This window comes from Carya illinoinensis, chromosome 5 (assembly GCF_018687715.1).
Source record: "Carya illinoinensis cultivar Pawnee chromosome 5, C.illinoinensisPawnee_v1, whole genome shotgun sequence".
NCBI lineage: Eukaryota > Viridiplantae > Streptophyta > Magnoliopsida > Fagales > Juglandaceae > Carya > Carya illinoinensis.
Window position 1 is genome coordinate 43,754,605 of NC_056756.1, and position 13,352 is coordinate 43,767,956.

General features: G+C 34.4%; 1 protein-coding gene across 1 annotated transcript; it reads left to right on the forward strand.

The window, feature by feature from the left end:
- The first annotated feature begins 717 nt into the window (after nucleotides 1-717).
- On the forward strand, nucleotides 718-6,673 carry LOC122309310 (probable LL-diaminopimelate aminotransferase, chloroplastic). Its single transcript, XM_043122762.1, has 10 exons — nucleotides 718-1,156; nucleotides 1,277-1,305; nucleotides 1,427-1,494; nucleotides 1,747-1,863; nucleotides 2,832-2,894; nucleotides 3,917-4,021; nucleotides 4,134-4,184; nucleotides 4,580-4,900; nucleotides 5,179-5,385; nucleotides 6,032-6,673. The coding sequence occupies exons 1-10, from the start codon at nucleotides 1,080-1,082 to the stop codon at nucleotides 6,323-6,325; spliced, it is 1,332 nt and encodes a 443-aa protein (XP_042978696.1). The 5' UTR covers nucleotides 718-1,079; the 3' UTR covers nucleotides 6,326-6,673.
- Nucleotides 6,674-13,352: the final 6,679 nt, after the last annotated feature.

Here is a 13,352-nt window from a genome sequence, read left to right on the forward strand (position 1 = left end):
AGAATTTGAAAAAGTTGAATTGATTTTTATTTTTTATTTGAAAGTTTGGAAAAGTTATAATAATTAGTTTGAAAAAGTTGTGATGATTAATTGAAAATTTTGTATTTAAATTATGTTATGAAAGGAGATGAGATGAAATTGAAAATTTTGGGATGAAAATGGTTTTAAACAAACAATACTTAGGCTTTATTTAGTTACACAGTTCAGATGAGATGAAATGTTTTGTTAAAAGTTAAATAAAATATTATTATAATATAATTATTTAATATTAATTTAATTTTGATATTTAAAAAAATTGAATTATTTATTATATTTTATGTAAATTTAAAAAAAATTATAATAAATGATAAGATTAAATGAGATAGTTTAGTTTAGTTTAACCAAACAAGCCCTCCTCCTCCTCCTCCTCCTCCTCCTCCTCCTCCTCCTCCTCCTCCTCCTCCTCCTCCTCCTCCTCCTCCTCCTCAGTCCCATCATTTTGTAACAATAATTCATAACTTTTCTTTAAAAGTTGAAGGACAGAGTTGATTGGCAGAGTTGATCGGCAAAAGGTGGGAATAGGTTCAGAGAAAAAGTCCAGTGAATTTTTCCACAAAGTACTTATGTATACATTAGGTGGTTACGTGGAAATTAAGTATCAAACGGGGGCCGGGGCTGCTGGCTCATTGTATATATAGATGTCATAGTCCAGGAAAATGTATCGAAAAGATGAAACACACCATACACTGTACAATGGATCAAACCATGCGTTCGACTTTTTTCCACATTTTTTCCCCGTCTTGCATGTTTCGCTGCACAGACGTCGCTGGGTCGCTGGCTTCTTTGAACCACCTCAGAAAATTCCATTTCATGTCACCTACTGAAATTGTCACACAGATGCACGTACGTACATTGCTTTTAGGATGTGCCAAACACCCTCGAGTCCCTCTCTCTCTCTCTTTCTCTCTATATATAGCGGCCTCTTTGATGCACTCTCAAACTGGAATACTCGGTATACCCTCATATATATATACTGAGATAAATATTGGAGGATCGGAGCTAGCTTGATACTTCAAACAAAACTTCGAAACAAATTAGTCATGCAGTACTCTCAACTTTCAACACGCATTTGCGTACCTTATGCAGTTTCATTACAGCCTAAAACAACTTGGAACAGGTATTCATGTTAAAAACCTTGAAAAAAGTCCACAAATGCAGGGTGTTGTTTGTTTGAAGTTTTTTTACGCATGGTACTGATCATTTATCTCTTTTCATGTTTTCTGGTTGGTTTTCACAGTCCAAAGTTCAACAATGAGAAGAGCGTTGGTAAGTTACTGCCATGCATCTGCTTAAAGCTTTGGGAATGAGTCCTATACTTCAGAAATACATGATCGATCTATATATCATTACGTAAAGATAACAGAACTTTGCAAACTATTATAAACAGGTCATTGCACAAGAGTCCCACGCAATGTTAATATGGAGAAACTGCAGAGTGGATATTTGTTTCCAGAGGTATGCCAGTCGCTTGATCTGAAGTCTTCCATGGCAGTAATGTTTTCTTTTTGGTATTTTGTTACTTTTATCGTTGTGCAATAATCTTTGTCATGCTGATGTCTGAAGAAATGTAGTTTTGTTACCATTTTTTTCATTTGTGAATCCTTCTTTCAAGTTTGCTTCGGGAGTCAGATAGCCAATATTAATATTACTCTGATCTATATATTAATTGTGATTCGTTTGCCTTTGATCTTTTTATAACACAAGCAGATATGCATGCGTGAGTTTGAACACTCTCAGAAATATCCACAAGCAGGCTTAATAAGACTTGGCGTTGGAGATACTACAGAGCCTATACCAGATATCATAACTTCTGCTATGGCTGAGGTACGGTAGATTTACATGATATGCTCTTCATTGTTTTCTTTTCTTTTCTCTTTCCATTGTTTTCTCGTATCTTGCCCAAGCAAGATTTAAGATTTAGATCAATACTTTCATCATCACACCCGGCCCCATGCTTTTGTCCAGTACCGAGCCAAGGCCAATCTGTAACAACTTCGAGGACAGAAATCGTGACTTTATATATGGCCTCTAGTCAGAGAGAATAGTAAACAGTGACCTTGATTTCACGAGCAATTATTTAAACTAGTCTACACACGACACGACCGACAAATATTATCAACCTATTATAAGATATTTTGCCATGAAAAATTAATATTTACACAAACAATTTTAACGTCTTAAAACTCAAAAGTTGGCTCAAGCTGTAAAAATTTTAGACTTGGAGGTATGCTTTTTTAGGTCTAAGGTTTAAATTTCTTTTTATGTAAATAATTTCTAAGGGCTATCGGAATATTGAGGATTTTTTTTTTTAAATTACTTGAGATGCACTTACATAAACTCCTTACTGATCGAGGGCCTGTGCACCCTCATGATTAGTTAGGACGTTGTTCCTGGACATCCAACGTCAATAAAAAAAGAAAAAATTGACGTCTTAACATATTATGATAACGCTGATAAGATGAAAGTATGATAATTCGACCATTCATCCAAGCTGGTGTGTGTAATTAACGGTGCTTCAATTAACTTGCCACAATGATTCTTACCTCTACATTCTTTTCCCAGTTTTTTATTTTCATTTTATGTATTTTAGCTGCCATGTCTATTTGTTTTAAACCTAACAGATATGCATGCAGGATTTAATGATTGATCATTCCCTAATTTATCTCGGTGGTTGATGAAGATGATCAAAATGCTATATTTGCAGTACTTTGTGTCTGAAAGTTTCTGGAAAGGCCTTTGGAATATTCCTTAGGAAAAGGAAAACTATTGTGCCGTTTTCTTCTGTTTTGCAGCATGCACATGCTCTATCAACGGTTCAAGGTTATAGAGGGTATGGAGCTGAGCAAGGCAACATGGTATGTATCATGACTTTGCAAATTTCCAAATTATGAGAAGTATCAACACATTAAACCCTTTAATGACCAAATATTGAAAACCAACAAACCTACAAATTTTGAGGTCTCGTTTGTTTTCGTAGATAAGATGAGTTGAGATAAAAATTAAAAGTTGAATAAAATAATATTATAATATATATTTTAATGTTATTTTTATTTTTAAATTTGAAAAAGTTGAATTGTTTATTTTATTTTGTATTAAAAATTGAAAAATTGTAATGATGAGATGATATGAAAATGGTTGTGAAAACAAACAAGGCCGTTAAAATTTATGAAAAATGGGTTTTTTTTTTTTAAATATACAGTTTGGTAATATTATGTGTCCTTTTTTATTATTTAAGGTATAAATTACAAAAAACCTTGATAATTTATATCCTAAATTATTGAAGGTTAAAAAAAATCAAGGATGATTGAAGCCACTCCCTGTTGTTAAAGTATTGTTATTTACAAAGCAACGATCTTTTACACCACAATATATATATATATATATATATATAGCAATAGCAGGTTCCTAGAATAACAATCCTGGACTGAATTCCTATAATAATTCATATGCCTGTGTTGGGCTCCCAAAACATAAACATGTTTTGTCTCCTGTCTCCTATCCTCCAACTTGTCCGCTTGCTGTTGTATTTAAACGCATGCAACTCTGACTTGTTTGAGGACAATTTACCTACTAAAATTGGAAGAACCTGTTATGTTGTTTGTCTTGTTTCATCGTCTAATTAATTTTGTTTTTGTAATCCAATATTGAGTAATTGTTAAGAACGAGAATCCATTTGAAAAACACGCTGATGCCTAGCCCCAAGAAAGTCTAAAGTTATAAAGCTCAGATTTGAAGTATATTGTTGTACATCGGATTAAAGACTAAATATTTTCAGGCCTTTGCTTTAAAATTCTTGTCAATTAAGTACTTGCTGTGTGGTTCACTTCTGATTTTTCCTACTCATATCCGCCTGCTGAAAGTAATTTTCTTGCTGCAGGCACTAAGAAAGGCTATTGCAGAAACATTTTACAGAGATGTGGGTGTAAAAGCCGATGAAGTTTTTGTATCAGATGGTGCACAATGTGACATTTCCCGCCTCCAGGTAAGAAAAAAATGAGTTTACATGGGTAGAAGATATCATTCTGATCAATTAAAGGACCAATTTCTATTGCTTGATAATGATAACTATGTTTCCTTGGTTCTTTTCTCGACAGATGCTTATGGGGCCGAATGTGTCAGTGGCTGTACAGGATCCATCTTTTCCGGTAATTCTTCCCCTTTTTGATATCAAACATCAAATTAGAGTTTGAATGATCCTCAAAGATTATGCTGCAAAAAATACTTCCAGCGGCGACTTAAGTCGCCTTTACCCAAGAACTTTCACCTTAAGAGTTAAAAGTCAACTCTTAACGAAACAGCAGAACACATAATTGAGAAAATATGAAGCTTTGAGTTATAAGGGAACAGCTTTCTCTTTGATAGAAGCATTCTTCTTTAAACAATGACGGGAAGTCCCCGGTTCGGATGAACCAAATAGCCAAGAGAGCCATGAACTAGAATAGATTCATGATCTGCATTTTGATAGCAACTGAAATTTGACAACCATCATGACAGATGGTATTTTGGGCCACCATATTAATGGGTGCTCTGCTTGGAACAGGGGTATATAGATTCCAGTGTTATTGTTGGTCAGTCTGGCATGTTCCAAGACGAAAACGGGAAGTATGAGAATATTGTGTACATGAAGTGCGGGCGCGAGAATAATTTTTTCCCAGACTTGTCAAATACTTCAAGGACTGATATCATTTTCTTCTGCTCTCCAAACAACCCGACTGGTTATGCTGCATCACGGCAGCAATTAAAGCAGCTTGTGGAGTTTGCTAAGGCAAATGGATCCATAATTGTTTATGACTCTGCCTATGCTACTTATATATCAGATGAAAGCCCCAGATCAATCTTTGAAATTCCAGGAGCCAAAGAGGTTTGTCACTTGCATCATTCATCTTATGTTTTGATAAGAACTATTCTTGTTGCCGAAGTTAGAATAGACATTTTCTCCAATTTTCTGGTCAAATTGGATGGTCAGAATAGACACACTATGTGGGTCTTATAACAATTGATTGTCTATCTTTTTCCACGTTAGACTATCCAATTTGATTAAGACATTAGAGAATATTACAATTTCCGAATTTAAAATGAACTTCTAGTGTTTAACATCAATGAATGATGACAATCTGGGACTTTCGTTCCCCAATATAGGTTGCCATTGAAGTTTCGTCCTTCTCCAAGTTTGCCGGTTTCACAGGCGTTCGCCTTGGTTGGACAGTCGTCCCTGAGGAGCTTTTGTACTTGAATGGATTTCCTGTCATTAAGGATTATAATCGCATTGTGTGCACCTGTTTCAATGGCGCATCAAGTGTTGTTCAAGCTGGGGGACTAGCCTGCCTTTCCAAAGATGGTTACAGGGTTGGTTGTTTTCCACAATTTCCGTTGAAATCTTTTGTTAGAATTATGAATACATTTGGCATTTTTTATCAACTAGGGTAATTTATTTATCATGAAATCAATCCTAATTCTGTCTGTCTCCAATTTAAAGTTTAAATTCCATGTTGAATCTCACTGATTAAACAGAGTCGAATCTATAACAAGGGAAGTTTTAAAATAATGATTAACTTTGGAGAAATGTTGAATCTAGACAATCCATTTTTGTTTTGGGTTTAAACTTTGGAGAAATGTTGTTCTCCATCCTATATTTTGTCATCTACAGTCACACATGTCGATGTAACACATTTTATGTAGTTGTCTACATCAACAAGCGTGACAACGTTTCTCTAAACATTTTGGGATAACTGGTAAGTTATTTTCGCTAGTTCTTAACTTATATGATTTCAGATCATGATAAGAGTACTAGAAGTCGGGTTCAGTTTGACATATGGGATTTGTTTTAGCATTTTTACCAACTCTGGTAATTAAAGCTGCTTCACTTGACTAAAATGAAAGTCTTTAGGAAGTCGGTTGTCCAACCAGGAACATTACTACAAAGAAGTTGATTTTTGGAATAAAAACTTACATAGTTTCCTTTTTTTAATTTTTGTTTTAATTTTTGTTTCAGGCCTTAATTGCTGTGGTTGATTACTACATGGGCAATGCAGGCATAATTGCTGATGCATTTACATCACTAGGGCGAAAGGTGTATGGAGGCAAAAATGCACCTTATTTGTGGGTACATTTTCCGGGAATGAGTTCTTGGGACATTTTCAGCGAGATTCTTGAGAAAACACACATAGTGACAGTGCCAGGCAGAGGATTTGGTCCCGGTGGTGAAGAATACATTAGAGTCAGTGCATTTGGCCAGAGAGAACGTATATTGGAAGCTTCAAGGAGGCTCAAAAATCTTTACAAATAAAGGCATTTCACCATGCCTTTTTTATCACTAGAATCAAAATAGTGAAGTGTTATCCAGTTCAAATTATATTGCTATCTTTTTCTTCATAAAAACGCCTATAGCCAGAGTGCTTTGAACAGAAGTATCTTCCAGCTGGACTCTACTGCATGGTGCAGTGTATGGTTGGGAAATGATCTCTGCTGTCAATTATTGGGTGTTTTAAATGCCATATACTAGCTTGAGAACTGGCCCTAATGTTGTAGAATACAGATATAAATATAAGCTTCAGTAGCACTTACCTGGAACCTGGAAGGATTTTCTGCTCATGTTGATATGGTATCCTTTACCTCACCTGAGATTTTATTGGTACTGAATTTGGTTTCTTTTTCATGGCTCTGTTCTTTTTTTCCCCTGCTTATTTTGGGGAACTCTTTAGTTTTGTCAGCCCATTCATAACTGGGGTTGGATTGATATCCTCATGAACCCAACTGGTTATAGCCCAGTTTTCAATCCAAAAACTTAGAATAATGATTGAAAAAGGTTACTTTTCTTTATGATCCAAGAATTTAATAATGTCAAGACAAGACAGCAAGATAAAAAACGGTAGAAAGAGTGGCATATAGTTATTTTTAAAAAATACTGGTTATTATTAATTATAAGATAAACTATGATAAGACAGCACCTAACAAAATTAATAGGGCATCGCCTATTGATCCGTTTAGAGAGCTTTTGAATTTTTCTTTAAAAAAAAAAACAAATAATTCAATCAAGTGGGCACCCAACAAAACGCCCACTTGAATGAATCTGTTAATGTTTCTAATTTTGGGTTAATAATAGAGTTACTTTGTTTTCAAATCGGTGTGTAGAACACATCATTCACATCATTTAAATAATAAGATTTAATTTGTAAGATTTAAAATTTAAAATTTCTTTTTCAAATCAAATTATGTCATCTAAGCACTTTACTAAATGCCGTCTACGGACCAAATTAAGAATATAATTTTTCTTAATAATATTGCTTTTGGACATTTCTTCTATTTTCAGCCACCGAATGCAAGCTACTGATCATAACATTCTGCTTTAGTAGCTACACCTAATTAAGTTTGAAAGGCAGAATTAGATTGGCCATCTAGTATATATCTAGGTGAGAAAAGTCAAGTTGCTGCAGCAGCCTGCAGTGGCATAGAAAACTACAAGGCAGCCAGTATCTCAAAATCTTTGATACATGTGTTTTTTGTGGAGTAGCTCAGGTATTTAACTCTATAGTTTTCAGAAATAAAATATTCGTTAAGTTCTTATCTAAATTTGAGAATATGGATACATAAAGTAAGTCCTATTACATTTATTTTTGCTTGTGTGAATATTTTTACAGTATCAAATATTCAATGAAAGTTATTCACATGTTTATCTCTTTTCTACTTGAGTGCCTGAGTCTCTAAAATTTGAATAAGAATTCAAAGAGATTTTGATCCCTATCTACAGGTCGACATACAAACATGAAATTTACTTTCTGGTGAATTCTATTATAAAAAATCAAAATATAAATAATTTTTTAATGCTAAATTAATAAACAATCTTGTAAATAGATTCTTTTATTTAATTTCGACAGCCTGTTCCTAAAGAATATATGCATGTCGATCAATTAAAGACACAAAAATATTGAAAGCTCCGGTCTACAACTTTCTCTCTTCAATTCTCATTACACTCTAATATGGTTAAAAAAATTTCCCAATAGTCACTGTTACAATAGAAAAGGCTCAAGGCATTTGATTGGCTTTTTGTAATTTAGTCAAACAGCCATCAGACTCGAATTCAATATGAAATTAATATGCAAGTGGGTGCAAAAGGGACCCACAAAAATAGAATCAGACCTCACTGCTGACAACCTCACAAAATTGCCTCCATATCTAAACCTTTCAAATGTGGCACCCTCATTCTTGGCCATGGATATGTTTGTGGGACCCCTTTGTATTACTTTCTCGCCAAGCCCAAAGCACCACCCCAAGAGGCAATCCCTCCACTTTTGTCCTTGCCTGCAGCCGTCCATGCCTGCTTGAACACAGTCAACCAAGAACAGAATGACTTTAACGCACAAGCCCTTTCGCCGCATGTGCCATCCATCAAGGAATATTGCTTGCTTGCTCCCCACGCCTATTCAAACGTCTATAAATCACCTCCCGAGGCCAAAAAATGTATTGTACTCGTCCAGAGAGCTAGACATCTGAATATTATTTGGCAATGGCATCGGGATATGGTCTGGCTGAAATCTATGTGTTGAGAAAGCTGCACAAGGAGAAAATGAAGACAATGGATCAAGAGGAAGGAAAAGACAATAATATGGATGCGATCGAGTTCAAAGAGAAAACATCCAGCGGATGTTTCTTCTGGGTGTTCAAGAAAGTTCATCCAAGCAGTACTCGGATTGTGGGTTGTCCTGGAAAAGAAGTGGAGACGTGGGGCGGCGGCCATGAAGGCTGATTGCCTGCTGTCTTCGATCGTAGCTTAGCAAATGTGTGTTTTGTTGCTGAAGTTAACATGGTCCGGTCACGCAGCCAGCTGCAAAATGGAAGAAAAGCATGACCAACTACCCAGATCTTTGGACTGGGTCCTCCCTATGTTTGGCTTTCATGCATGTCTTCTTTGCCAGTCGGCTGTGTATTCTGCCTGCCCTCCTAGTGCCGTACGTGCTTTTTTGGGTTCTTGCAAAGAAAAATAGAAGCAAAAGCATGATGATGTATGTGCAACGTCACGTATAATATTTTTTATTTTTTTATGAAATTTTTAGTAAATTTATTCCTTATCAGGCAAGAATATCACGCTATATATATCTTTAACCTTTTCTAGAGAGAGAGAGATTCAAATTAAGTTGATCACTCACGATAAGCGATGATTTGGTAACAAAAGCGACGATACTTTAAAATATCATATGATGGATAGAGAAATTCCTTAATTTGTGTCATACATAAATATATATATATACTAGTAGTTGGGCAACGTCCAAGGGACGTTCGTCCAGTGTATAGAAATATTATTTTTATTAAAGAAAAAATTTTGAATAATAATGTAATATTTTTAGAAAAAAATATATAAATTCTAACATCAAATAGTAAAATAGACTTAAATCAGTTTTAAAGCATTTAGAATTTATAAAAAAAAAAGAATCTTGAAACAAACATGTGTAGCACAGGAGATAAACTGTTAACAGTAAAGGAACGTGCATAGCACGTTTTCTTAATTTAATAAAGCGATTATTTTTAAAAAGTAACATAATTTTTATAAAGAAATAAAATACTAAGGTTTTTATAAGATATTATTATTTGATTTTAATGTTTCATAATGAATTTAAATTGATAAATAAATAATATTTTATTAGGATAATTGTATTCATAAATGTAGTTGGTAAATATATTTAAACTTAATTATTTTACATTTCTCTTTGTTTATATAAGGAATGAATAAAAATTTTAAATCACATAAATAAATTGATATATAAATTATAATTTATATAAAAGATCATATATATATAATAGAATATAGAATATATATTTATATAATTTATATAGATATATATAATAGAATATATATATATATATAGATATCTAATATACCTCATAAATAAATGATCATCAATGCATAGGTTACAGGATTATGCATGCTGCATGAATTTTAATAATTATGAATTTATTCATAAGTGATTGGGGAGAGAGAGATTAAAAAATTAAGAACTTTTAAGAAGAGAGAGCCACTTTAATTTATTCATGTAACTAACGGCGTTAATTTTAACGGTAAAACAACAAAAACCGTTAAACCAATAAAATTCCGTTAGATAGCCACTTTATATATATAAAGATATATATATATTAATATATTAGGAGAAGGGATCGAATCCAAGACTTTCATTTTGGAGACTTCAATGTTACGCAATCAAGCCACATTCTTTGACAATTTGTGTCATAAATTTAAATATGCATTTTTCTGCTCATGTTCTAAGGCTAATATGCACCCATCCTTTCTTGTTCATGTTCTATCAAAAAAAATATGCACCCATAATTCTTGCACATCATCCTTTCTTGTTCTGAAAAAGATGAAAGAAGGAAGATGTCTTGTAGTTTTTGTTTTAAAATTATGTCAAGAGCAGCCTGGCCTGTATTGACGTTTGTTGAGCTCTTGCATAAATGTTAAAAGTAAAAACTAGGGAAATATTCACGTTTAGTGGCACCATGTAAACCAATAGCATTGAACATTGCAGTTGAATCGTTGATATCTGCGTCGGAAATGAGGCGATGTAACACCCAGGTCAACACCAAGCCCAAGCTGATAGCAGGTTCTATAAAAAAATTTTGGGTTAATATGTATGAAAAAATTATTTGAGATTTAACGAGTAATTTTGAAATAGGTTATGGGTCTACAAATTTATTTTGACAAAGTATGGATCTTATTATTGAACTTAATAATTAGGTTAAAATCTTTTAATGAACTAAGCAAAAATTGACTCGAAAAATTTATGGGATAAATTGTATTATTTTTAGAGGTTGAGTTGAGCCTCATAACTCATGGAAAGGCCCAAATCACGTACCTTCAAAATCCAAGCCCATGAGAACCAAGTTCAGACACTACGCCATGCACGTTTCCACTCCATGGATGTCTCCTTCCCACTACATTCATGGCAACAATCCATATAGGACTGTTCATCCGAGCTGAATTTTATCCGGTCCGGTCTGGAATTCGGTTCTAGGTTCCGGCCCGGAATAAATCCGGATCGAAACCTGGAAGATGAAAACCCGGATTATCCGGTTCGGACCTGGGTCTAAAACTCGGATTCCATATTCAAAACTCGGTTAACCGAATTTGTGTATATAAAGGACTGAAAAAGCCCTAGCCGTCTCCACTCTCCCGTCTCTCTCTCTCTCTCTCTCTCTCTCTCTCTCTCTCTCTCTCTCTCTCTCTCTCTCTCTCTCCTCTCTCTCTCTCTCTCTCTCTCTCTCTCTCTCTCTCTCTCTCTCTCTCTCTCTCTCTCTCTCTCTCTCTCTCTCTCTCAACAGATGAAACCCTAGCCGTCTCTCGATCGTCTCTCTCACTCTCTCAACAGATAGCCATCTCGATCGTCTCCGTCTCCTCTCTCTCTCTCTCTCTCTCTCTCTCTCTCTCTCTCTCTCTCTCTCTCTCTCTCTCTCTCTCTCTCTCTCTCTCTCTCAACAGATAGCCGACTATGAGACCCACGATCTCATCTGCACACAGTTCTTTGCTCAAACCTACGATCTCATTGCACATGGTTCTTTGCTCAAACCCATATTGCCGACTATGAGACCCACGATCTTATCTGCACATGGGTCTTTGCTCAAACCCACGATCTCGTTGCTCAAACCCATGATCTCGTCGTGGTCTCATCGGAGTAGAAGGTTGTGATTTTTTCTAGATAGATCAGCAGATTTGGTGAAAAAATTTGGGTTGGTTTTGGATTTGTTGTTCTTTTTCGGTTGTGTTTCAATGTGGGTGGGAGGGCCGGGTGGGGCGAGTGGCCATGGGGTCAATCTGTCCATCGGCTTCTGATCGAGGGCACCAACGCACGGCAGGGCCAATCGTCTGGGCGCCCAGATTTTTGTTCTTTTGTTTTTTATAAAAAAATAAAATGTTGGATATACATTTAAAAAAAAAAACCCCGAGTTTAATCCGAAACCCGGAATCTGGTTTTTTCAAAATCCGGATTCATCCGGGTTCAGGCCCGTTTCTCACCCGGGATAACCCGGTCTGGGTTCCGGCCCGGATTTGAAATCTGGGCTTCGGTTTGGGTCTATCCGGATTTCTAGGTTGGAACCCGGATGATCAGGCCTACATATAAATATATATATTCTTACGTATAAGCTGAATGTTCATTTTTCTTCCTCCGCTAGGTTGCCGCACATCTTAAATTTTCTTTGGTTTCTTTCTCTCTATATCTCAGCCACTTACATTGGTTCCTTATGGAAATTACATCTTAAGAGCATCCACATCCGGTTCCCCAAAGCACCATATTCCTCATAATTTGATGTTTATTTTAGGGTTTTGATCAAAATATCCCACACATCTGGATCCCTATTTTAGGGAAAAGGTTTAGGGAATAAACAGTAAGTCCCCATATTTGGGGACTCACTATTCATTTCCTAAATCATTTTTATCAATATTTTATTCTAATATATAAAATAAATAATTTTCTAATCATCTACACTTTCTCTCATACTCATATTTATTATAGTTTTAAATAATAATTTTAAAAATAATTTAATTAATTACGAAAATATAAAAAAATTAATTTTAAAAATATTATCATATTCACAAAAAAATAATTTAAATTTTTGTTTAAAATATTCACTAGAGTAATAGTTCAAAAAATAAGAAAAAATATTGAGTAGTTAAATTTGTAAATAGAAGTGAAAGAAAAAAGTAATAAAAAAAGAATAGAAAAATATTATTTAATAGAATAGAGATAGGGATGGGAATGAGATGTAGGAGGTTTTTAAAAGATGAATAAAATTTAGGAAAAAATTTGAGGAAATGTGATTTTGAGTTAAATTATAGGAATGAGGATGAGGATGGGATGGGGATGCTCTAAGTGTAGAATGTGTCTTGTTAAAATACAGTGAAAGTCCCAATGACAATTTTACAGGAAAAAATGATTATCAAAGTATTTGTAAAATTTTATTGTAAAAAAATATGTACTGACTATGAGAGATAAAAATGAAATAAAATGCAATGTGAGGAATCTTTTTATACTTTTTATGGTTGTATAAAAATAGAATATGCAAAGCCAAAAGGAGAAAAGGAACTCTAAAATTTACTTACAAAAATACTAATTCTATGCAAAACTAAGCTTAAACTGAAACCAAAATTGTGAAGTTCACTTTTAGTAACTTAACACATGAAGATTCTTGAAGATAAATTAAGAAAAAATATGAAATAATTTCAGCAAAATTAAGTCAGAGATGAAATTAAAGTTTTTGTCCACAAGGCAAATTAACAAACACTTGGGTTGGGTATGTGATTATCTTTGTTTTGGTTCCTAGATAATTTT